The sequence below is a fragment of the Notamacropus eugenii genome, chromosome 3, assembly GCF_028372415.1.
Source record: "Notamacropus eugenii isolate mMacEug1 chromosome 3, mMacEug1.pri_v2, whole genome shotgun sequence".
Classification (NCBI taxonomy): Eukaryota; Metazoa; Chordata; class Mammalia; order Diprotodontia; family Macropodidae; genus Notamacropus; species Notamacropus eugenii.
The window spans coordinates 473,172,774-473,198,325 of NC_092874.1; the positions used below are offsets into that span (position 1 = coordinate 473,172,774).

Genomic DNA, 25,552 nt, shown 5'->3' on the forward strand with positions numbered 1-25,552 from the left:
TTAACTGTTATGTTTCTTGATTTTTCATTAGTCTAGGGAACTCCCAGTGAGAAATTCTCTCTGCCAATTCAGATCAACACCTGTTCTGAAATGTCTACACTTAGGGAGCTGAACCCAGAGCCAGCTCCCTCTCCATGACACCATGCTGTCTCTTGTCATACTTGCACCCCACCCCCAATCCCAACTACATGTTTCTCGTACATTTTAAAGAGATTATCTTTACATCTGAAGGAAGTTTTTGTGATAAAACCATAGACTGGGAAGATCCAGAAGTGGTCCAGGAATCCATTAAACACATCCCTCTCCCTGAGATTGTAGGCAAACCATGGAATGAGAGAAAGGAAAAGCCTCTGTCTGTGTCCCTTGGAATCCTCATTGAGTCATAAACACTGAAGCAAATCATGATGGCAGACTGGAATCTGCTCTATAGGACACCTAACAAGGGTGTTGTTATCCACCTTTTCCTTGAAGACCAGCAGTGATAGGAAACTCAGTACTGCCCAGGTTGGATGTTAAAGGCTCTAGCCAGAATCCCTGAGACCTTGACAGGCTAAAAGGATGGGCCAAAATGGCATCAGGTAAATGGCCTAATCCTAGCTCCAAATGCCAAGTCTTGCACCCAGGGTCAGTAGCATGTGAGACTGGCTGATGGTGAGGGGGAGCAGGCCTTGGCTCCAGGCAGTGCCATCTTGAGTCCTGGAACCCTAGGAAGCTCATAAGGCTTCTGGCTACCTCCATGGAGCCACAAATGAGAGGTGGTCTAGTGCCACTCTCTTTCAATCCAGGTTTGAGCAGCTGGCTATCTTTCTAACCGCGGTGAAACCTCAGCTTCTTTATCTGAAAGATAAGGGTAAGTACTACTTTCACTACCTGTGAGAAAACACTCATTAACCTGTGAGGCACTGTCTAAATGTGAACTATATAGGAAAAAATGCTGATCTCAGCATTCAAAGACCTGGGTTCAAGTCTCTAGCATGACACTTGCTATCTGTGTGAGTTTAGGTCTCTCACTTCTCTGTGAGACTTGAATGAGTGGGCGAGAGGCAGCTGGCTGGGATACTCGCTAGAGACTGGACTGGGCATCAGAAAGAATTGAGTTCAAAAGGCCTGGGTTTGAATCCTGCCTCAAACACTTAGAGACTGTATCACCTTGGCCAAGTCAATCTCTCTGTATGGCAGGTCCTCCTCTATACAATGAAAGACCTGGACTTGATGATTTCCAAGGGCTCACTGAACTTTAAATCCATGAAGAGGGTCCCTTCTGGTTCTCATCTGATTCTCCTATGACTTTCAGGACTGCTGTGCCAGCCACCAGAGCAGGTCAGCCTGGAGATGACCCTGCCACTTATCCCAGCATTTCAGGCCTTGAGACCTTCTCCCTTGTTTTGGCAGGAACATATGTCCCTGGAACAAAGGCCAGGACACGTATCCTCCAATGTCTAACCCCCTTAAATGGCTGTGTTGTCATGCCTGAACATCAAAACCCCCTCCCTCTCTGCTCCCACTGTAAGGGCCTTGAGCCCTGATGTGACTGTTCCAAATGAAACCAAGATCACTTGAATCCAGACTATCCGGGCCATTTCCCCCTTCACTATGAACAGCCCAGTGCTGGCTGTAAGGGAGCCCAGAGGGATCTCCCTCCTTTGTGGAGGCCCTTAGGACAGTCATAATTTCATTCTCTGCTTGGCCCCAGGGGTGTGTGGTAGATCTGACTGTGGTCCAGTGTGAGCAGGTGAGAGATCTCCTCCCCCTCCCCCTCCAGTGTTGACAAAGAGGAGGGGGACCTCTCCCCTTTCCTGGAACGGCTCCTGTGCAGAGGAGATTTGCAAAGGGTCATTGCCAACATCTGCCGAGGTGCACGGCCTGCTGAAGCTGCCATGCATGGATTGCTACGTCTTCTACCTTGCCATGCAGGTTAGATCTGTTAAACACCAAGGCTGAAGGAGACCTGTCCAAAGATTACACTATCGATTCAAAAAAAGTCTGTGGGTTGGGGTGGCGGGAGGGAGACCCCAGGGGTCTCGAGGATGCTTTTACTGCCAGCCTCGGGAATAGGGGAGAGGAAAATTGGGAGAGTGAAGGAGTAGTTGATCTGCAGGCTAAACCTGGAGAGAATTAAAAGCTATCTTAATGTTGGGATGTCATCATACTGGCTTCCCAAGACTGTTTCTGCTGGAACGGTGTTTGGGTTCAGCTGTCAAATATAAACATGTGGGAACGGAGCTTGGAGCTTAAAGGCTGGAACAGGAGGCTTAGGCTGATTCATATGATCAATACTGTTCATGATAATAATAACAGCAGATTTGGAAATAACAGAGACCCTGCAACTTGATTCTGTTGCCTTTTAAGAGAGGACTTTGCAGGAGGGAACCCATCTCCCCACAGGCACTTCTGAAGGGAGGGATGGAGTGGGGAGAGGAGGGAGCCAGGCCCTCAGACCACACAGACTGGGGGAGGGGGTGTATTCTAGGACAGGAGTATCCTCTAGTGTGATCCATGCCCAGAGCGCTTGCAGCCTTTGGGCTGACGCCAGGGAATGGAGCAGGGGAATTCTAGGGGGGCATCTGTCAGTCCAGCCTTGATGTTTGACCTGGTTTTCACCTGAAATGACCGATATAGTTTTCAGGGCCCGGAGGACTCGGAAGGTTCGTAAGGCTGAGACATTGCCCAGGTCCACAAACTCAGTGGTGTATCTGTAACAAGGGAAAGGCACACACAAGACGATGACGAGACGCCAGCAGAGGACAACATCGAGGGGACGAGGGACAAGGGGACAGAGAGAAAGTCACTTGGAGGTGTGAGCTGCGAGCAGGGGAGTGTCCGGGGCCTTACCTGGGATAACTGAAATAGTTTTTAGAGCTCTCAGGACTCTGAAAGTTCGAAGAGCCGACAAATTCCCTAGTTTTATATTTTCTGATACATACCTGCAGAATCAAACCACAGTTATTGGGAATTAAAAAAAAGAGAGCACACCCTCCCCCCCACAACCCCCACCCCAACACCCAGGGGCTGTCCCTGGGATACTCTTAGGGGAGGGAAGCCCATGGGGCTCTTGGGGATGTAGGCGACAGGCCCCAATGTCTTATGGACCACTATAATGATGCCAGAGAGATGTAACCATCTGGTCAGCCAGTCTCCTATGGTTTGGGCATCCAAGGGATCGGAAATAACCAAGGAAGAAGGTCAGGTTTCTCAGTGGGGTTGGGAGGAGAGATGCTGTGGCAAATCAAAGGGACGCTGTGGAATGTAGGCTCCATGCTCTGATCCACACAGGAAAGAGCAACCTCCCCCACACCTCCCCCTCCCCCAGTCCTTTCTCCTGAAAAAAAAAATGGTGGAGGAAACATATTTCGTCAGTAGAGGGAAATACCAGTGAGGAAATTCCTTCCACATATATAACAGCACCTGCTCTGTAACGTATGGTCTTAGGTTGCCTGGGTTATTAAAAAGAGAAGTGAATTGTCCAAGTTCAGTTGTCAGAAGCAGAATTCGAATTCAGGTCTTCTTGGTTGTCTAGACATTCCTTTTCCCTGAAATATCTAGATGATTTAGGGGTACTTTCTCATTATTATTCCACTCTGACACTTGGTACCTGTATGACCTTGGGGGAGGGATTCTCCCTCTCTTGGCCTTAGGTTTTACATTTGTGAAAAAGGCCTTGATCATTTTGTCCTTTGAGGCTCCTTTCTTTTCTATACTTTTAATCTTTAGACCTCTCTATTTTCCGTTTCATTCTAGGTTCATGACTCATTTTGCATTTGACTCTGTGGGGGCAGAGCCAGTGTAAATGGGGAGATATATAGCCACTCTAACCCAGAAATACAGACCAGAAGTATTTCACAGATCCTGAGAGTTTTAGAAACCTTCCTAACCCTCTCTGCCTCTAATAACTATCCCCAAATGGGAGAGGCCACTGTGTGGCAATCACCCTTCACTCCCAACAGAAAGATGGTGCACAAGGCCTGAGAAGAGTCTGCTACTTAATATGCCCATTTTTCTAGTGAGTGACAGCATGATTCAGGGCATAGAATTTGTGTATGTGTATGTATGTGTGTATATATATGTATACATATAAATTCTTTTTGATGTCATTTCTTTCCTCTGTAATTCTCTGTATTTTATTTTACACATTCAAAATCATTATCCTGGGGTTCCCCAGAATACCATGGACCCAGGCCACACAAAAGGTGAAGGACCCCTAGAGAAGAGTCCTAAGCCTTTCCAGCTTTGAACGTGCACTTCTGTGTGATCCTGTAATTTGGGTGTGATTGACCAAAGACCCTCATGATGTACCGGTGTCAGATGATTAAACAGGAGAAAGAAAGTTTATCCCATTGGGTTATTACCCTGTTACACAATAGGCACCGATTGTTAAATTTAATGGTGGAATCATAAACATAAAAATAGGGGTCGACCTTCCCCACATCTAAAAGAGAGATCAGAAAAATCAGAAGTTAGAGAGAGCTTTCGAGGCTTCCTCTCCAAAACTCAGTCTCACTGGTTTCCAAGGGGGCCTTTGGGTTGCTCTCTCTTTCCCACTTGCCTCTCATGTCCCCTCCACCATGACCTCCTGGAGGATGCCTCACTGGCTCTGGGACCTCCCTGAGGCCTGACTCAAAAGTCCACAACGTGACCTGAACCCTTCCTTGTGAACCTAGTAAATAACATGGGGTCCCCAGCACAGCAAGGGAGTGGGGGACACATTATGAAGAAGGGATTGGGGGATACATCAGGCATCTGTCTGCACTAGAGTTTCTGACTGTGGATATTGGTACAGACATAGTGAGTCATGCCCAGCCTGTGCCTTGTTTTTTGAATGTATATCCCTAGTACTTAGCACAGTACTTGGCACATGGTGGATGCCTAATCAGAGCTGTTCATTCGTTCATTCATTCATCGATTCCTTCATCTCTGTGTTTCCCATCTCCTTGATCTTTCACATAGCTCTTAAGGTAGTGTCATTAACAAGCAGATCTCTCTACATCACTCTACAGCTCGGAAAACTTCAGGGGTCCCTCTTGCCTAGCTGGACGGGGCTTCAGAAGCCACCGAGTTCAACCCTTTCATTTAAGAGATGACCAAACCCCAGCCCAAGGAAGTTACGTGATTCATCCAAGGTCATACAGGGGGTTAGTGTCAAAGTCAGAACCTGATCTAGTTCCATTTCTTCCTTTCACAAATGAGGAAACTGAGGACCAGGGAAGTTAGGTGACTTGCCCAAGGTCATTCAGGTAAGCATCAAAGGCAGGATTTGATCTCGTCCAATCCCCTTATTTTATAGATGGGGGAACTGAGACAGGCCTAGGGAAGCTACACAACTTTCCCCAAGTCTTGTGGGTAGTGAGCAGTAGAGCTGGGCAGTGAACTCAGCCGTCTGACTACCAATTCTGTCCTCCTTCCCACTATCATGTTCTATTGTAACCTGAATTTAGAGTATGAACAAATCTCTGTCTCAAATATGAAACTAACCTTGGGTCAAATTGATGTAGTTCAATTTAATTCAACAAACATTCTCTGAACACCTACTATGTGCAAGGCCCTGAGGTGAGTGCTGGGGATACACAGATTGGAAAAAAATCATAATCATTTCCCTTGAAAAACTATAACCAAATTAAGCCTGAATCAAGGCCAAAGAAGCATGGCCTCCCCAGGCTTAAGACTTGGGGTGGGGAAGGGAGAGGCTCCTTCCCAGAAACCCCCGTTAATGGACATCAGTGGGACAGAACCTCTGGGCATCCCATTCCCTTGAGATGAGAGATGGCTGCATCTAGCTGGAATCTAGTGTGTGTGTGTGTGTGTGTGTGTGTGTGTGTGTGTGTGTTGTGTGTGTGTGTATGATAGTTTCACCCCTTGTTTTACATGTGGAAACTGAGGCCCAGGGAAGCTAAGTCTTCCAAGGCCACAAGGGCAGGACAGGGTGTTAGAGTATGAATGAGGATCATCTTCATGGTGTGGAGGACAAGGCTCTGAGCCTAGCCAATTGACCAACTTTCATTAAGTCTTTCCTATGGACTGGTCTTCAGCCAAGTGGTGGGGATACAAAGAAAGGCAGAAACAGGCTCTACCCTCAAGGAGCTTGGCTCCCCTGACAGTGCCCTCTGTCCTGGCAGGTGGCACAGAAGGCTCCTGATCTCAGAGATGGCTGCCAAGGTCAGGGTATGGTCTGTGTCAGAGTTCCTGTCCATGAGAGGGAGGGAGAGAGGGAGAAACTGGAGGAGGGGAGAGAGAAGAGAGAGAAGGGACAGGGAGAGAGAGAGAGAGAGAGAGAGAGAGAGAGAGAGAGAGAGAGAGAGAGAGAGAGAGAGAGAGAGAGAGAGAGAGAAGAGAGAGAGAGAGAGAGAGAGAGAAAGAGAGAGAGAGAGAGAGAGAGAGAGGAGGGAGGGGGAGAGGGAGGGGGGAGAGGGAGTGGAAGAGGGAGATTGGGTTGGGGGGGGGTGTAATTGTACACCCAATGGCTTCACACATGTGTCCATCTGTTTGTCAGAGAAGGGTCCAGGTGGGTGGACAAAGACGGGCTGACAACACCTTGGGGATATCCTAGAGGGACCCTCTCTCATCTGAGTTTTGACTAGCTGGCTGCTGAGGCCTTCTAGGGTCTATGACCCAGGGAGAGCTGAGGCCCTGGCCTGAGGTCCAGAGCTGGTGAGGTAAAGCCCTGAGGATGAGGAATGCCCTGGAGTCTTTTACTCTTCCTGGCTCCTTGACCAGGTGAGAGGGGCCACGTGCAAGTACATGTGGGGAAATTCTCCTGCTCGGATCATGATGCTGCCACAGAAGAAAAGCCTGGGGAAGGGGTGGGGGTGGGGGGCCTCTGGGGCCCAGAGGCCCCCTGTTCTCTGCTGATTCTCTGCTGTTCTCTGCTGATCTGCTGATTTTCTTTATGGGGTAAACTTCTGGGGGCTGCAGACAGGCCTTGCCAGGGTGGGCAGAGGTGTGGTGACTGCTGCCACTCCCCTTGGGGGTCAAGGAGAGAAAGGGAGTTCTAATGTGTATAATTCCTGTCTCACTCTAATGAATTCCTCATTAAAAAGTATTCATTTTCTATTACTCCAGCTGCAGCTTGGCTCTGAGCATGCATTTGAAAACAGAACTTTTGTGATTGCAAAGAAATGAGAGGAAAGGAGGGCAGCCTGGCAGCTCCCCCTCACACCCACCCAGGGCACAATGACCTCCTGCAGAGTATGCTGCTCCGGGCGCAGGGGCCACACGGGGCGCCTGTTCAGAGGGGACATTCTGGGCCTCTTGTTTTAGGGGGACATGCCCCCTCCCCCTCCTTCCCTCCTTTTCTTCCTCCCCGAGATTCCCTCCACGGCTGGTTTCCATAACAACTCCCCGAGTGATGAGGGAGGCTGGAACACAGCCGTGAAGGTCCCCAAATTGGAGGTGTTGCTATAGGGAAGGCTCTCTCTCTCTCTCTCTTTCTCTCTCTCTCACACACACGTACATACATACATACATACACACACACACACGCATACGCACACACAGACTTGCTCTCTCTCACTCTTGGTCTGTCTCTGTCTCTCTGTGTCTCTTTCTTTCTGTCTCTGTCTCTCCTCTTCCCCTCTTGTTTTTCTGTCTCTGTCTCTCCTTTCCTTTCTCTCTCATCCATTCTGCATGCTTCAGATCTTCTCTGAGTGGGGAGGGGGTTTCCCTCTCCTCCCTGGGAGAAAGCCAGGGGGAGGATGAGGAGCAGAAGGGCCCAGCCCTAGCTCCCTGAGCTCCCACCAGTCTCCTAAGAAGGAGCTGAGCATTGTGGGGCACAGGAGAGAGAGATCATGGCTAACCTTTGGAGCGAGCCACACTCTTCTCAGCTTACTCCTGATTTCTGTCCTGGGAGCAGAGCATTTGGGGCATCATTGCTGGGGTGTGTGGAGCAGTGGGCAGTGCCTACGATCCCTCAGTTCTCATCTCCAGCCTTCACTGGCTTGCTGTGAGACCTCTGGTTTTGGCTTCATCTGTCAATCAGGCAGTCAGTCTACAAACATTTATTAAATGTTTATTACTTGTGTTCAATGCTGTGTGAGGCTGGGGATATGAAGAGGACGAGTGAGGGCGGCCGAGTCAGACAGGGCCTGCCTGGCTCTTATTTAGGACTCAAAGAACAAGCAACAAAGGTGTCTCTGAACTGTGATGGTCACCAGGGTATAGGAAGCCAGATGGCCAACTGACTGGGACCTGGCCTTTGGACCAACTGGTTCCCGGGTGTGTGTGTGTGTGTGTGTAGCTGGACATGTGTGTTTGGGCACACATGTATGTACTCATTTGTGTTTGTGTATTTCTATATGAAGGTGTGGTTGTGGTTTGGTGGGTTTATATATGTGTTCATGTTGTGTCTGTATGTTTGTGTGTGTGCCTGTGTGTATCATGAATATTTGTTTTGCACAGTATAGGTTTGTATATGTGTGCACACGTGTGTGTGTACATGCTTGTGTGTTTGTATGTGTGTCTGTGTGTTTGCATGTACATGCTGTATTTGTGTATCTGTGTGTACATGTGTGTTTGTGGGACAACGTTTTGTGTGTGCATACACAGTGCGTTTGCATTTTTGTGTGTGCATGTAGGCATGCACTGTGCCTGTCTGTATTGTGTTGCATAGGTGTATGTACTATGTGATGCATGTTTGCACATGCTAGTGTATGTATGTATGTACACTATTTGTGTATGCATATGTGGGCATGTTTGCATTATGCTCTGTAGGTCTGTGCATGTTTGTATGTCTATGTGTGTGTGTGCATGTATGCATTTGCCTATTATATTTTTGTAGTGTTTGTGTACATTTGTATGTACGTGAAGGTGCGGTTCTCATAGACACCACCTTCTTGCAACTGTCCTAAAAATTCCTTGGGGTAAAGGGTCAGCTGTCTCCTCTTGTCTTCCCCCTTGACCAGAGTTGACACAGCAGTCATTACTAATTAGGGTTTAATGAAATTAATTTCATTCAGTTTATTTCACAGAATTGCAGAATTATCATTCTAGAAAGGGACCTTAGAAGTCACCAAGCCCATGTCTTCCTAGAACAACAGATGCTTAGAGTTGGAAGTGGTCTTGGAAGACATTCCAGTGCAAATATCTAATTTATGAGGAAGAGACTGAAGTTCAGAGAAGGCACGTGACTAACAGGTGTGCACAGGTGCTGGATTTTCATCCACAAAGGGTGTTCACACTGGGGAGGTGCCTGTACTAATTAGAGGGTGAGGGAAGGGAAGGAGGGATAGAGGAAGGAATTGGGGAAGGAGGGAGAGGGGAAAGAAGGAGGAAAAGGAGGAGGGAGGGAAGGAAGGAAAGGGAAGAAAACAAAGAAGCTATCTAGTCCCACCCCTTAATGGGACATAGGAGAAAACCAGGGCAATCAAGACATGGGCAGGGATTTGCACAAAGCCAAAAAGGAAGCAAGCAGAAGAAGCAGCAGTTGCACCTCAATCCCCTCACTCCATGTCCAAGGCACTGTCTGTTCTCCATTATGCCAGTCTAGGGCTAGAGGAGTCAAGGAGGAAGTTCTGGGGGAGGTAAGAGCTGAGACTGGAGGGTGGAGGTGGGGGAAGGATGTTCTCAGCATGCATCACAACAGAGTTAGAGTGGTGATGGGACCTAATGGACAGTGTAATAGACTAGGACTCAGGAAGTCCTGGGTTCAAATTCTACTTTGGGTACTTATTAGCTATGTGACACTGTGAGTCAAGTAATGTTACCCCCATTTTCCAGATAAGGAAACTGAGGCTCAGACAGATTAAGTTATTGATTCATGGTAGACCCTTTGACAGAAACAGTGACCATGTAATAATCTTTCTGAGCATCTCTCTCTCTCTCTCTCTCTCTCTCTCTCTCTCTCTCTCTCTCTCCCTCTGTCTCTCCCTCTGTCTCTGTCTCTCTCTCCCTCTGTCTCTGTCTCTGTCTCTGTCTCTCTCTCCCTCTGTCTCTGTCTCTCTGTCTCTCTGTCTCTGTCTCTCTGTCTCTCTCTCTGTCTCTCTCTCTCTCTCTCTCTCTCTCACACACACACACACACACACACACACACACAGAGCTTTATAAACTTTAAAGTAATCCATGAAAGTTATGATCAATCTTGATAAAGGGGTACGGGCAGCAAGGACAGTGTCCAGCTAAGAGTTCAGTGTGTCTGATGGGGTGAATGAGGAAGTAAGGTTGAAAAAGCAGACTCTTGAAAAAGTTGAGAGAACCTGCCCCTCTCCACTCCCCCCACCCCCCACCCTGGACTCTGAGCAGACTGGAGCTGCTGGCAATCGGGGCCCATGGGGGAGGCAATGGCTCTGGAGCCCACTATTGTGGGTCTGAGTGTGGAGTCTACTGCTTATTAGCTGAGTGACTATGGGCAGATCCATGTTCCCTCTGTGCCTCACCTTTTTGATCTGCAAAGGTGAGTTAAAAATCTTGATAGTACTCCCACCTCCCAGAGGCATGTCAGGATCAGCTGAGATTATGTACAAGGCTGATGACCACAATGTGTGTGGCACATAGTAGGTGCTCAGTAAATTCTAGTTGATTAAGTTCTGTATTTCTGTGTTTTAATGAATCACTCTCTCCTGTCCCAGAGCAGTCACCTCTGAGAATGGGTACAGTACATAAAATGCTAGAAGTCAAGAAGACCTGGGTTCAAATCCTACTTTGCACTTTTGGGTGCTATGAGGGCCAGTTGCTTAATCTCTCTGGACCTCAATTTCCTCATCTGGAAAACGGCAATAATGATATCTCTGGCACCGACTTCATGGGTCGGAGCTGGGATAAGGTCCTTTCGCTAAGTGCTTTGCAAATTACAAAGCAGTCTAGAAATGTTTCCAACTGTTACTCATCTGTTTCACGATCACTACATGTGTCATTATTAGGAATAACAGTTACTGTTGTTGCTTGTCTGTGCTTTGTGTCCTTGCTCAGGATGTGAGCTAGGACGTGACCCAGCCCCGAGAAAAAGGAGAGGGAGACCTTTGGGAAGGCTTTGCGTGGAAATTTTAAGGGAGCCTTGGGAAGGCTGCGCCAGGCAAATGCGAGCATGCCTGCTTTCCCAAAAGGTCACTGGCCAAGCCTTCCGCACTCCACCGGCCTCCTAATTCCATTAGGAGCGTTAGAAATGAATCGGCCTCTGAGGCATTATGCTGGGGGCCCAGGCTAAGGCAGATCTGCCAAGGCCGGCCTTCTCACGCGCCATACCTTGGAGAATGTGCTTGTCTTGGCTCAGAGAGTCTTCCGGAGGAAGTGGGGATCCTCCCGCTTTGGGCATCTGTGTGTCACAGAGGACCCGGCATGGAGGTAGTAGCCTGTCTGCTAGTCCCTGTGCTGCAGGGGAATGGCTGTGACCTGAGGCTAACCGAGTCACTTGTACAACTTTCCTTTTCCACCTCTTTGGAGCTGGGCTACTAAGTCCTGGGTTACCGCGTCTTGCTTTCCCTACAGACGCCAACCAAGATGGTGGACAGCTTAGAGAGACATCCCCATAGAAGGGACTGATGGAATGGAATAATTTATGTTAAGTGTTTCGCAAACCTTAAGGCGCTATATAAATGCTAGCTATTATTGCAATTCTGGGCGCGGCTGGCATAAGGTACGTGGGCATGTGTTTCTCGGAGGGATTTCCGTTTTGTTTCTTGGCTTATAACCCGATTTCACGTCTTCAGGAACACATGGCAGCTATGATGTACAGAATTCTCCTCTGCTCAGCCCGCGTCTCCTGCCCCGGGATGCTCCTATGAGGCCACCTTGCTCACCTCTGGAGTCAGAGCATGTCTCTGTGCTCAGGAAGGATGGAAATCTCATTCTAAGGCTGCAGACCAGGTTTCTGGGGACAGAGGTCCTAGCAGAATGGCAGATGGGCTTTTGGCCCTTCATGGGAATCTAGGAGACAGGGAGATGGAGGGCTTCCTATCTGGCTCAGCCAAAGGGCAAGAGTTGAGGGTACTTACGCCATGACAATCACGCTGAAATCTAGCCAGTTCCACGGGTCTCTGAGAAAGGTGAATGCATTTAGACAAAATCCTCTCGCCAATATTTTTACCAATGACTCAAAGGTGTAAATGGCAGTGAAGGTGTACCTGGAATAGAAGGGGAGAAGGATTATAGCATACATGGAAAATGGGGAAAGTGTACATCTATGACATTGTCAGGGGAAGCAGGGAACCATGGCTTCCTTACATCGTTCCTCAGCATGCAGAAGGAGAATCAGATTAGACCAGGTTTTCCTGAACAGCTGAGTTGGATATGGGACTGAGTTTCTGGGGTTTGTTGAGGGAGGAGGAGCCCACAGATAATAGCTTAAGCTCCTTGTTCCCCTCATGGTCAGTTTCAGTAGTCAATGAGCTGGTCTGGCTGTCAGGTGAGGCACAGAAACTCTGATGGGGGCTCAGGACCACTCAGACCATGCCTGTTTATTGGGCTTTTGAGGAAATTTCGAGGAATTGGGCTTTCAGCTGGGAACGTTAGAAGAGTGAGGAAGGAATGCAGGAATACAGCTTGTGGGAGCTAGTGGACCAAGTCCTACTTTGATATCAACATTTAGCAATGGGCCAAATCCACAGCATCTCACAGATGTCTCTGTATTTCAGGTTATATGGAAATTCAATTCACTTGTGTTCATTGAACTTTTATTGACCTTCTTCCTACTGTGTGCCAAGAACCGTGCTGATTCTTAATAAGATGACTGATCAATAATTGGACATTGCCATTATTATTCCTGTGCTGAGGAATGACTGCTCTAGAGCACATATCTAGAAGGCTTAGGAACCTTACAGATACTGGTGTCTTTCTTAGGTCCACCAGCTATCCTCCCTCTCTAGGACCAAATCCAAACTCTTCTCTTTGATGTTTGAAGCTGGCTCCTACTGACTTTGGACTAATCACCCATTCCTCCCTTTGTATTATTCAGCTGAACTGCCATTCTTGCCGGTCCTTACATATGGCATTTTAAACATGGCATCTCTTCTCTCCATGCCTTTACCCAGGCTGTCCCCCAAGCCTGGGATGCCCTCCCTCCTCATCTACACCTCTAAGAATCCCTAGTTTCTTTCAAAGTTCAATTTAAATACTGCCTTCTAATGAAATCCTTTCTGATTCCCTCAGAACACCTCATATAATATAATATATATACATATTTATAGATACACATATAGATGCATCTACATCTACATACACCTAAACACACATACTCCCAGACACAGGTCCCAGCTTTGGAGGCCATCCACAGTTGGGCTCCACCTGTTCTTTCTAGACTTTTTTTTATCCTGTGCATCTTCATGCACTCATTCCATCTGAGCATTTCCTGCATTGGCACTAGCCACCCGTCATGACTAGAATGGGCCTCTCCTCTGTCTCTCCCTACAGAAATCCTTTTCTTCCTTCAATGCCTTCCTCCAAGAAGCCTTCCCTGATTCCCTGTCCCTCCTCAGATTTCTTCGGGAACTTCGTCTAAACTCCCATATTACCTGACCATGCTCTACCTTGTATAGAACCATGCCAATTTCTTTCACATGTAGGTTGCAATAAGCACCTTGAGGGCAGGTCTATATTGTATTGTCTTTCCTCTTTCTATCCCCACAGTCTAGAAGGTGTCTTGCACACAACAAACATTTAATAAATGCTCATTGAATTGAATTCTATGAAGGGAAGAGCTGTTACAGAACACAAAAAGGTGAACACATCTCTCCCTCCCTTTGGTCATTCAAACCTCTTGGATCTGTAAGTTGACAGGGCCTGAAAGGGTTAATACACCTCCCACAAGGAAGTGGTTCTCCTCCCCCTTTGCAACAAGGGGTTCTTCCAAAGCCAGTACAGGACTTTGAATGGCACACATCAGGGCTGGACCTGTATCTGGAGTTAGAGAACCTGGGTTCAAATCCTATGACTTATGTGACCCGGAAAGTCCCTTCTCTCTGGGTCTATTTCCCTCTCTGTTAAAGGAGGGAATTGGACTAGATGGTCCCTGAAACTCCTTCCAGCTTTAAATCTATGATTCTTCTGATGCTTCACTTTCTACCTATTAGTCCTTCAAAAGGGCCCCATGGGCAATGGAACTCAGTAGGCATTCCAGGTCCCCACAACTCATGGGGCCTCAGAGGCTCAGAGCACCCATTTGCCCACTGAGTCAGCTTTTACTCTTCTCTCTGAACTCATCCCTTTTCTACTGCTCTGCATAGATCTTGGATGTTCTGAGCCCCTCCAGAACTGGGGAATGCTGAGTTTGCCTTTGCATGGTGCCTGGAATGCAGTGAACATTGAATGGAGATTTGTTGACTGATGAGTCTTCTGTAAGGATGTGGTCCGTAGACTTCTCTGAGTTCCCAGACAGCCTTGAGACCAATCCTTCCCATTGAAATGGCATCAATTCAAGAACCAGGTGACTACTATCATCTTTCAGTGACCTGAAGGAAGTTGGGGAGGCAGGTGGGGCAGATAGCCCCTTGAAGTGGTTGATGCCCTAAATAGTGACCTGGGAGTGTATTTATGCCCTCGAGTGTGTCTATGAGGGTGAGCCTCAGTCTGTATCCCAGAGCAATCAATTCCCCAAAGATGCCAAGAAGTAAAATCATTCCCTACTGTGTGGTGGGGTATCTAGAAGCTGGTCTATTAGGATCCTGTCTCAAGAACAGGACTTTCAGAAGAGACTTGAACACCTTTATATGAGTAGTCAGCAGCTCACAGATTCAGATTTGGAAGAAGTCTGTGGGCCATTTAGTCCACCCTCCTCATTTTGCAGATGGGGAAACTGAGGCCCAAGGAGGTTAAGGGATTTGTGCAAGGTCATACAGTCAGTAAACCTCAGAGATGAGATTTGAACTCAAGTCCACTGACTCTAGAATATCACATCTCTGATCTTTCCCACTTAGAGGATTTGGGGGAGAAAGATGCTGGTGAGCTGGCTTCCTGAAGGCCAGTTATCACTGAAGGCTGACTTCCCTCAAAGGATGCCAAATACTCCGCATACTCATGGAGAAATCATTTAAATGCGGAACTTAAATTTGGTGGGGGAGCACAGCCTAGAGTTTTTCCTAAAAACGACAGGTATGAATGATATGTTGGGGAAAGGGAGGGGAGGTTCAGAAGCCCCTCTTTGCCACAGTCAGGTCTGAAGGCAGGGAAGTCATGGGGACCTATCCAAACTTCCAGTGTCCTGGAGGGTAGCTCAAATGACAGGAGGGAGATAATGAGACACAGCAGCATCCTTAGAAGGGCGGGGCAGAGACACCCAGCAAAGGATCATCTTCCACCTGACAAACAAGTGAAGAAATGATGGAAAAGGCATTTATTAAGCACTTACTGTATACTAAATACTGTGTTAGGACTTAGGGGCACCAACACAGACAAGCAAGGCACTTCCTGTCCTCAGAGGGTTTCCACTCTAAAGACAGAAAGATGCCAGCCCAGTAGTCAGAAAGCAGGGGGTCAGTCCCCACCTCTGCCTCTAAATGGCTGCGTGACCTTCAGAAAGTGGATGCACATCTATGGGTCTCAGTTTTACCCCATAGACAGTGTTTGTAATGGGTATCTCCGAACATTGAGGACACCAGGGTCAAGGCAGCAGGAAGGGAATGAGTAAGAAAAAAGAAAAGAAGGTTCTAGGCAGAGAGGCAACCTGGAGAGAGATACTTACTCAACGTATTTGGTCCATGGCGGGGGCTCGTGTTGGGTCATGAACACACAGTTGGTTAAAATGGTACACATGATAAACATACTGAACAGAGTAGAACATGGGAGTTAAGGAAAGCCAGTCATGGGAAACTGAGTCCCACCACAATTTCCTCCAAGACCCCCCTGTATCTTGCCCAACATCACTCATCCCTTGTTGGCTTAGCTTATCCCACTGATTGCTGGGCTACTATCATTCCATGGAAGATTCTTGTAAGTTAATGATCGGCTGGCATATCAAGATACAGTGACCAGGAAAAACTGGAGCAATAGTTACATTAACTAAACAAACCGGCTGTCCCCATCCCCACTCCCAGAGTCACATCTGCCTAACCCTGGATTTTTCTTGAAACCTGCTTGGGGGCAGGGAGTGGGTGTGTGTGTGGGTGAAGGTTTGGGTATTTACTTGCAAAGGACATGGATGTTTTTTAAGGCCCCAGCTTGAGGACTTCGAGCCCTCTGTGAAATAGGATTTGCTATGGAAGGATAAAGGCAAGGTCATTCCACCTATTTTTTTCTCCTTTCTGGACTTTGTTTTTATATCACAATTTCCCTTAACCCCCAAACCCTACTGAGACCCCTCCCTCCCCATGAACCCTCCAAGCAATATAGTAGACAGTAAGAGTGTTTGAAGGTGAAAGGCATGCCACATTTCACACCCATAGTCCCCCACCTCTTCATAGAGACCTTTTCTTCCGTTTTATCAGCAAGTCCAGACACCAGCAAGGGGGAGGGATGGAAAAGTCCTTCCAAGAACCATTCACATTCTGCCTTCCAACTGAGCATGGCTCTCGTCCAAACTTCCAGTGCAGCCTCCCTCCTCCTTTCCAAAGGTGCCTGCAGGGCCTTGGGAAGACTATAAAAAAGTGCTTATGGCTATAAGGGCCTCTGGTGAATGAGGTCAGAGATCCAATCAATCAACAAGGGTGTATTAAATGCTTACTATGTGCCAGGCACAATGCTAGGCACTATGGACAAAATGGAATTCTTGGGATTTCTAGTAAGACGTCCCAGATGTGCCCTGGATCCCTTCAAGGCTCCACCAATGGGGCCTGGAATCAGTAGGACCTCCCTTTCTCTAGAGAGCAGTAGGAGAAGGGGCTGGAAACCTCTCCCCCTTTTTGGAGAATTCAGAGACAGGGGCTAGGCCCTGTCAGCCCTGAAGAGCCCTTGGCCATACAGGACACTTCACTGAATATGGGATGGCTGATGGAGTAAGGGACCTTGGCTCCCCATAATCTATGAGAGGGATGGGGGGGGTCTCAACATCCATGATTATTCAACAAATAAACGAGTTCTGAGGCACCCAAAAACCCCTCAGGAAGGCCCTACACAGACCCAAGGACTTTCAGACTTAGGACAGGGGAGGGGAAGGAAGGAAGCAAGCAAACAGTACTTAATCTATAAGCCAAAGCTTTACAGATTCTAAATTATTTGGTCCTCACAACAACCCTGAGAGGCAGGTGCTATTATGACCCTCATTTTACATTTGAGTAAACTGAGGCAGATAGATGTTTAAGTGCCTTTATCTAGGGTTACACAGCTAATGTCTCAGGTCAGAGTTGAACTTGGGTTTTCCTGACTCCAGGCCCACAAAGAACACTGGATTAGCAAACTGTAGACCTGAGTTCAAATCCTGATTCTACTACTTATTCCCTCTGGGCTCTGGGCCTTGTTTTCCTCCTCTGTAAAATGAGGAGGCTGGACTAGATAAGCCAAGACCCTCTTCTGGTTCTAAATTCTATGCACCAACCTCAGCACCACCAATGGCCTGTCTTAAATAATGATTAAAAATAGATATTTTTCATGCTGCTTTAAAGTCTGCAAAGACTGCCTTAGATGCACTGTCTCATGCCTCAGAGGTTAGGTAGCCCATGGGTAATTATTCCCATTTTATAGAGGAGGAGATTGAAACTCAGAGAAGTTGACTGATTTGCCTGTGATCCCACGGCTAGTAAATGTCGTAGGGCAGATTTGCACTCACATCTCCTCCAGTACAAACAGATCATTCTCTCCCACTAATTAGAGGCCATTCCAGGACCACTCCAGAATGTGGAAGATTCAGCTTAATTTTTCAAAATGCGATAATGGGTTCAGAATGTCATTATGGACCACAGAGGCAAGCTGAGTCTTTCTTAGCTTGTAAACAAACACCTCTCACCTGACCGAGTGGACCTTGGGGGTCCCAACATCCATTCCTGGAACTGTTCTGGACCAGTTTCCAACGTGGGAGGGCCTAAGTGCTCGTCAACACTGGAAACCTTGGAGAAGCATCCTGCCAAGTCTCTTCGGGCCCTGCTGTGTGCACAATCAGGTTAATCCAACATCCACCAGCCCACAGAACAAGCTATTCCCAGTGGCCGGTTCCGGAGCCAGTAATTGTACTCCAAGGGCCTTCTCCCTCCAAAGCCAGGGCCCCAACATTTTCCATTACCTGGCTCCAGCCCTCTGGCTCCTGCTACCGGAGAGAGCAGGCTCGGAGACTGAAGTTCAGAAATCAAATTAAAATCAAAGGCAGGAATTTTGCGGTTGTTTCTACTACTCAGTCAAATTCCTGGATTGGGGATGTAAATGCCCAACTTGGAGAAAACAAAGGATTGATTTCAGTAAGGCCAAAGACAGATTATCTTCTTTTGGGGCCTGAAGAATCTATTTTTAAAAAGATTCAGACCAGGTTGGGTGCAAATTCAAAACCAACCAAATCCTCCAGTAATCTTCTAGGGAACTAAATCCATAGAGAGCTTCTGGAATGTCCTCTACTCATGCTCTTGCCCTTGGGACCCATTTTGTTTTCAAAGCCTTGTGACCTAGCCCCAGGTGGACCCAGGATCATTGGTTAGTGACACGGCTGAGTGTTCCTTCATCACATCTGTAGGAAGGTGTAGGAGAGCGTGGGGAGGAGGAAGCCCAGCTCGTGGGGCACCTCTGCCATCCTCTGCACATCTGCTCTAAAGGCTTGGCTTGATTTTCCTCTCCTGCAAGAAAGGGAGCATAGCCCTTTCTCCCTGAAGACCAGAATTTTTAACAGGCAGTATCATGTAGTCACAAGAACTCAGTGAAGACCTGTAGTCTAGTCCTGGTGCTATTTACAAATAGCATTTCACTAGTGCCCTGACACCGCACTGAACCTCAGTTTTCTCCTCAGTAAAATGGGTCTTAAATGTGTCCTGCCTCCAATACCTTCTGTGGCTGTTCCCTGGGCAAATCACTTAACCTCTGGTCTAGGGCAGTGATATCAAACTCCATTTCCACACAGTTTTAAAATGAATTGTGATCTGTGTTTTATCTTGTTCAACATTTCCCAACTCAGTGTTTGATACCTTCTCTAGGCAAATCTTTAAGCCTCTAAGATGCAGGTGAGGTGAAGATCTGCCTTGGTGGAGAGAATTCCCTCACCTGGAAATTCCCTATGCTAATGAAGTTATAGGGACAGTCCCCCTAAAATGACCACTAAAGTGCTCTTCTGATGCCTTAGCATGGTAGAGACCTTGGCACTGCAGGGCTTGTGAGGATTATTCCAAGGGTGCCCAAGTTCTGCCAGGCCTGAGCAAACTGGATAAGAAGAGTCTAGGCCCAGGGAAGGGCCACGGGTCTGTCATCCATGAATGGATTTACTAGCTAAGGTCAGAGATAAACACGCCTGGGTTTTCAGGGAAACTGACAGGCCTTTAAGAAACCTTTCCTTCCTTTCTTCCTTCTTTCCTCCCTCCCTCCCTCCTTCCTTCCTTCCTTCCTTCCTTCCTTCCTTCCTTCCTTCCTTCCTTCCTTCCTTCCTTCCTTCTTTCCTCTCTTCTTCCCTCCCCTCCCTCCTTCCTCTCTTCTTCCCTCCCCTCCCTCCCTTCTTCCACTCTAGCTACTCACAAAGACTGTCTACCAACATACAGAGGGTTCTTCTCTGCCTCAGTGAAGACAGCAACCACACCAAAACCAAACTCATATACTTATAGGCTCTAGAGCTGGAAGAGACCTCAAGGTGGTCAACTCTGACCTTCTCTTTTTACAAGTGGGGCAACTGAGGCTCAGAGAAATTCATGAGATCCTACATCTAGAGGCAGAAGGTATTTCAGAGACCATCCAATCTGACTTTCTCATCATGTAAATGGGGAAATTGAGGCCCAGGGAGATCAAATATCTCTCTCCAGGTCACAGAGGTAGTAAATGTCAGAGGCGTGATTGGAACCCAGGTCCTCTAACTGTATGTTCTGCAACAGAATCCAAACAGCTGGAGGGATTTCTGCCTGCTGACCCAACAAGTCTGCCATTAAACATTATATGAAAGGGAATTTTAGAAGTGGTAAAACTCCATGCAGTGCAATGGTTACCCTATATTCACACAGGACTTGACCATTTATAAATTGTGCATTTATAAAGTATGCCAGATATTTGCTTCTATGTGGACACCTTTAATTAAAGGTGTGGGCTACTTCCTCCACTGGTGTAGGCTGTGACCTCTCCCCACCTCTCCACCCTGGGGAGGGGGGAGCCTTTTGTGCTGATAGGCTAACGACTTTTGATAGCATTCTGTGTATGTCAGGGCAGAGGTCCTAATTTGAATCCAGCAAGCATTTACTAAATACAGTAGCTATTTCTGTGAGATAACCTGGGGGAGTGGAGAAAGGGCTTTGCCTTAAGATCAGAAAGGCCTGGGTTCAAGTCTTGCCCTTAAAACAAATGACTACCACACAATGACTGGGCAAAACATTTATTCCTTCTGGGCCTCGGTTTCCTCCTCTGTAAAAAAAGGGAGTTAGACTTGGTGGTTTATGGGGTCCCTTCTAGCTCTACTTCACCCCGGTTAAGAGTGCTGGCCTTGGAGTCAGGAAGAACTGAGTTCAAATTCAGCCTTGGACACTCACTTTCCTCCTCTGTAAAATGAGCTGGAGAAAGAAAGGGCGAACCAGTTCAGTATCTCTGCCAAGAGAACCCCAGATGGGGTCACAGTCGTGATCAAACTACAACAAAATGGGCATGCTTGTGGTACCCCCCCATACAGTGTAAACTGCTGAAGGACAGGGACCTTTCATTTTTATCTTTGCATGCCCAGCATGTAGTAGTCCCAGTGCCTGGCACACAGTAGGTGCTTAATAAATGCTCACTAATTCAAAAGATCTGTTAAGCTTTGACTTTACCAGACAGGACTCAGAATCTCTTTCTCCAAGGTCAGGGCTCCAAAGTCACCTCCATTTGGGCCTGAGCTTGGCCTGGCCCTCTGTAAGCCCAGGACAAGGGGCAGCCTGGGCAGAGACAATTAGCTGGGGCAGGAAGGTCCTTGATCCCAGGCCTGGGCTGGTCCTGGAGCTCCCACCCCTCCCCCGCCCATGTCTCCTTGAGCCAGCGCTCCTGCTGACAGAAAACAAAAACGGAGCTGAGAGAGACACTCCTGGCTGTATCACACTGATAGGTGGCAGTTTCTCCAGGCCCTGTTCCCATGACCGAGGCTCTGGGCCCCATACTGGGGGAGATAAAGGCCCCTCTGGAGAAGCAACGAGGCCTTGGAAGCTGGTACAGCATCAGCTCCTGCTGCCTGTGAGGGGACATCGCCAAGATCAACACCCTGGACGTGTCCCCGATGGCCCCGCCGGCCCTGGGCCAGCTCCTGGCCCAGCTGATGCCCTCATATGGTGTCAGGCAGGGGATCCTGGTTGAGGAGGGGCTGCCCCCTGGCCTCCCAGCTCTTCTGTCCCAGCCTGTCCCGCTTTGCTCCTCCTCTCTCTGCCAGCCCCCATTTCCTATGGCTCTTGATAGGGACAGGGTGTTGCTGTTTCTCTGCCTGGCTCAGTAGCTGGTGGTCTGCTGCCTTGGGTGGACCGGGTGCCTGTCCTCAGGTGCTCCCCACCAAAAAGGCCAGTTCCTTGCTCTTTTTTTGTGGGGTTCAATGGCCTCCCACAAGGCCTCCCTGTCCTCAGTCTCCCTTCCAGTCCATCCAGGGCACCACTGACCATTCTCCTAATGCAGAGCTCTGATCCTACCACCCAACCCCAGATCAAAAAGCTTCCATGGCTCCCCTAGATGGCACAGTGAGTAAGGATACTGGAAGCAGGATCCTGCCTGAGATACTTACTAGCTGTGTGACCCGGGGATCACTTAACTCTGTGCCTCAATTTCCTCATTCACAAAATGGGGGTAATAACAGCACCAATCTCCCAGGGTGGTCAAATTCATCCTTCAGGACCCATCTCCACCAGGCCTCCTGTCCTGACTACCTGTCTCCTGGAGATGACTCTCTCCTCTGAATCCCCAGTGCTCAATGATGCTCCCCATCATTGTCTTAATGTAGGTGGTGACAGCTTACTGGAAAGGGGGCTTAAGTCAGAGGACCGGTTCAAATTTTGCCTCAGCCAGTCTCTTCCTATCTGGGCAACCTTGGCTAACTCCACTTCTGTGAGCCTTCATTTCTCCATTTGCAGAAGGGGGAGGGTTGGCAAGTCATCGAGCCTGGTGATTTTATTCTCTCTTGTCATGTAGCTGATGGATTCGGCCCCTTCTTACATCTTAGCTTCTCCAGTTAGACTATGACTTCCCCCACCTTCTTCATCTCCCATGTGCTCATGGCAGGTGACCAAGAAGCCCCTGTCAATGAATGGATCACTTGCTGAGTTTGGCTGGTCTGCTTGGTCCCCGTGGGCAAGCTAGTCATTTGTCAGTTCAGACCAAAGGCTTATGGGAAAATGTCCTGTGTGTGTGTGTGTGTGTGTGTGTGTGTGTGTGTGTGTATGTGTGTGTGTATGTGTGTATATACACATATATATTTGTGTACACACACATATATATACATACATATATATGTACACATATACTATATATAGGGTGTTTCAAGTATTTTGTGCTAATTCTCAAATACTGTGACTTTATTAAGCAGACCAGCCCTTGTCTGTGCCGGTACATCCTGTTTCTTGGCTGCATCCTTCCACAAGCTCACCTCACTGCCCAGTGTTAAGGGGTTCTTCTGACACTCTGAGGAGGCCAGTTGATACATGGGCTATCCACGTCTCACTCTGCACTTCCTACCCAGACCAGGCTCATCTCCTATGGAATCTGACATTTCTCTGTTGAGATCTTTCAAGCCACACCTTCCTAATTTCTTGTATGTACAAGGTGGCGACTTGCTCCTGCCTGCCACGGGCCTCTCCACTGCCCTTGGAATGACCCTTAATTTCTTTTTGGAGACTGTGCTATTCCATGGCTCACAATCATACAAGGAAGAGCTACTGGTCCTGAACATCCAACTCTTCACTGACATCAAAGTTGTCCCCCTTGGTTAGGGCAAGGGGCTTCTAAAATTGGAATGTGCATGAAGAGGGGCTACCTTTTCTACCACACTCTCTTATGACAGTGTGGGGAAAGAGCACTGGCTTTGGAGTCAGAAGCCCTGAGTTCAAATCCCTGCTATGATACTTACTACCTATGTAAAGTTCAGCAAGATTGTCCAGACTTTATTGGCACATATTTGTTTGCGGGTTGTCTCTCCTATTAGACTGTAAGGTCCTTGAGGTCAGGACCGTCTTTGCCTCTTTTTGTATCCCTAGCACTTGGCCCAGTGCCTGGCATGTAGTAAATCCTTAAACCTCCCTGGCCCTTGGCCTCCTTGTTTGTGAAATCAGGTTGAACTTGAACATGCCTCCAAGTTGAGGATTCTAGATTCCTTCTGGCCCCAGATCTGGGGTGCTAGGATGGGAAGTTCTGCTGGGACAGGACCCCAGACAGATACTGGGGAGGAGGCAGAGAGAGAACAAGAGAATGCCTTTTAAGGAAGGGATGAGTGGCCACTTATATTTTTAATGGCAGCATCTGGCATAGAATGGTAATCATCTAAGGACCTCTTACAGCTGAGCAAAGAGGTCCAGGGGAAAGAGGGCAAACGACTTGGTAACAGTCATACTGACAGGTGGGGCTGGCCTTTGGTGCAGGGTCCCCCAGCTCCAGATCCTCCCCTTGCCCTTGAGGTGACCCTGTCTGTGTAGCTATGATGAATTCTGACAAAGGCAAGACGTTCATGGACACAGAAGTTTCCTCCTATTTGGGTCCCAGGATTTTGTGGGCCCTCCCTTTGTCCCCCAAGGAGCACATCCCGGGAATCCTCACAGAAGTAAACAGTAAAATAGGACTCGAGGTACAGAAGCCTCATTTTACACTCCATTTCCAGCCACTGGCTGACTGTAAAGCAGGCAAGCCCAACGTGGTAATCGCTGGCTAATTGCTGCTCACAGACATGTTTTCTGTCTCTAATTACCTCACAAGCACCTGGAAAGCGGGGCACCTGTTCTCTCTTCCATCTGCGTGATCCTCTCCCTTCTTCCTTGGCCAACTGTACTCCTCTTGACCTTGGCACATGGGCGTCTGGGAAGGTTAAAGCGTGGCAGGTGGGTGGGCTCCTCAGAGGTCCTATACCCCCTCAAAGTCACTCCTGGGGGGCTGGCTAGGCCAGGCTAGACACTGTCCTAGGTAGATGAGGGTCTTCTAGGCTGGGGGGGGGGGGTTTCTTCTCTGGGGCTCAGCCTTTAAAGCCCTTGGGGCCATGGTTCCAGAGACACTGGTCACCAGCAAAAACAGGGCACCAAGTGGCTGACTGGCTAGGCCTGGCCCTCAGCAGCTGTGGCATCAGCTGGTGCCATGAGTCTGCATGGCTTCCCTGGGGGCTTGGGGGACCACCAGGTTGAGCTGCAGGCACTGGATCCTAGACTCCTCCCATCTCTGCCTGCCTTCTCTAACCTCTGAGGACCCAGGCAGGAGCTCAGCAGGAATCCTGTGGCAGGTACAGCCTGAAGCTGAGTTCCCAGGGGGAAGAGGGGTTTATGTGTACTCTAAGCAGCCCTGGGTTGGTTAGAAACCTGGAAGAGAGGGCTCCAAGGAGCCCTAGGTGAGAGAGAGAAGGATGGCTTAATGTGAGGCTGCTCCCCTGGAGGCAGCTTAGGGAGGAATACAGAACCAAGCGAGTTCCTTCCCCAGCTGACAAGCCTTTCTCTCCTTGTCTGTGAAATGGAGATGTTGCGCTTGCACTCCCTTAGTTGCCAGGGTTGTTGTGAGGCTGGAGGGGACCCCCAAAGCCTCAAAATGCTAGGTGAATGTCTGCTGTGTTTGTGACTCAATTCCAGGCTGACACTGCCTTTCAGTAGAGAAGTCCCCATCAGAGGGTCCTCTATAACTTCTCGGACAAGAACATCATGAGCCCTGAGAGGTGATAAGATTGAAGATATGGGGCTGGGAGGGACCTTAGACTACAGATTCTTCTACCCTAACCACTTCATTTTACAAATAGGGAAACCAAGGCACAGAAAAGTTAAATAAATTGTTTAAGGTCACAGGACAGAACTGAGGCCCTCTGACTCAAAGCCCAGGGCCTCTTCAATGTGCCTTCTCTAAGAGAATGCTAGACTTGGAGTCCATAATCAGTCAATTAGTCAGTCAACAAGCTCCTATCGAGTGCCTACTATGTGTTAGGGATAGAGATAAAAATGAAATGATCCCTGCTCTCAGGAAACTTAAGCTCTATCAAGGGAAACAATATGTACATAGAAGCATACGCCAGAGGGAAATGCAATAAACAACAAAGACCTGGATTCAAGTCCCACCCCTGACATTTCTAGCTTTGTGAATCCAGTGTTCTCATCTGTAAAATGGGGACGATAATTTCTGTGGCATCTACTTCATCTAGAGGCAGCAGAGTAGAAAGAGAACTGGTCCTGGAGTCAGGAGGAGCTGAATTCGAATCCTGTCTTAGATACTTGTTCATTCTAAGACACTCGCTTAAACTCTGTATCTCAAACAATTCTCAAAAGCAATAAATGCTAGGCAGGCTTCAACTGCATCGGGAAGGAATAAGGAATAAGCATTTATTAAGTACCTACAGTATAACAGGCACTGTGCTTATGTTCGTCCTTCGTTGCCAAAGAAGAGCATGCCGTCAGAGAAATGATGACATGAC

At 48.2% G+C, this 25,552-nt stretch overlaps 1 protein-coding gene across 5 annotated transcripts in view; it reads right to left on the bottom strand.

Moving 5' to 3' along the window:
- The window catches only part of SCN5A (sodium voltage-gated channel alpha subunit 5), a 176,463-nt gene that overhangs the window by 100,989 nt on the left and 49,922 nt on the right, over positions 1-25,552 (bottom strand). For 3 of the 5 annotated variants that reach the window (XM_072598942.1, XM_072598938.1, XM_072598940.1), the window contains exons 4-6: positions 15,596-15,685; positions 11,916-12,044; positions 2,602-2,693 (exon numbers count right to left, since the gene is read on the bottom strand). In XM_072598942.1, coding sequence (XP_072455043.1) covers positions 2,602-2,693; positions 11,916-12,044; positions 15,596-15,685 — 311 coding nt within the window. Of the gene's footprint in view, positions 1-2,601; positions 2,694-2,832; positions 2,925-11,915; positions 12,045-15,595; positions 15,686-25,552 lie in introns of all 5 variants that reach the window. The other 2 variants (XM_072598943.1, XM_072598941.1) reach the window with 1 other exon arrangement.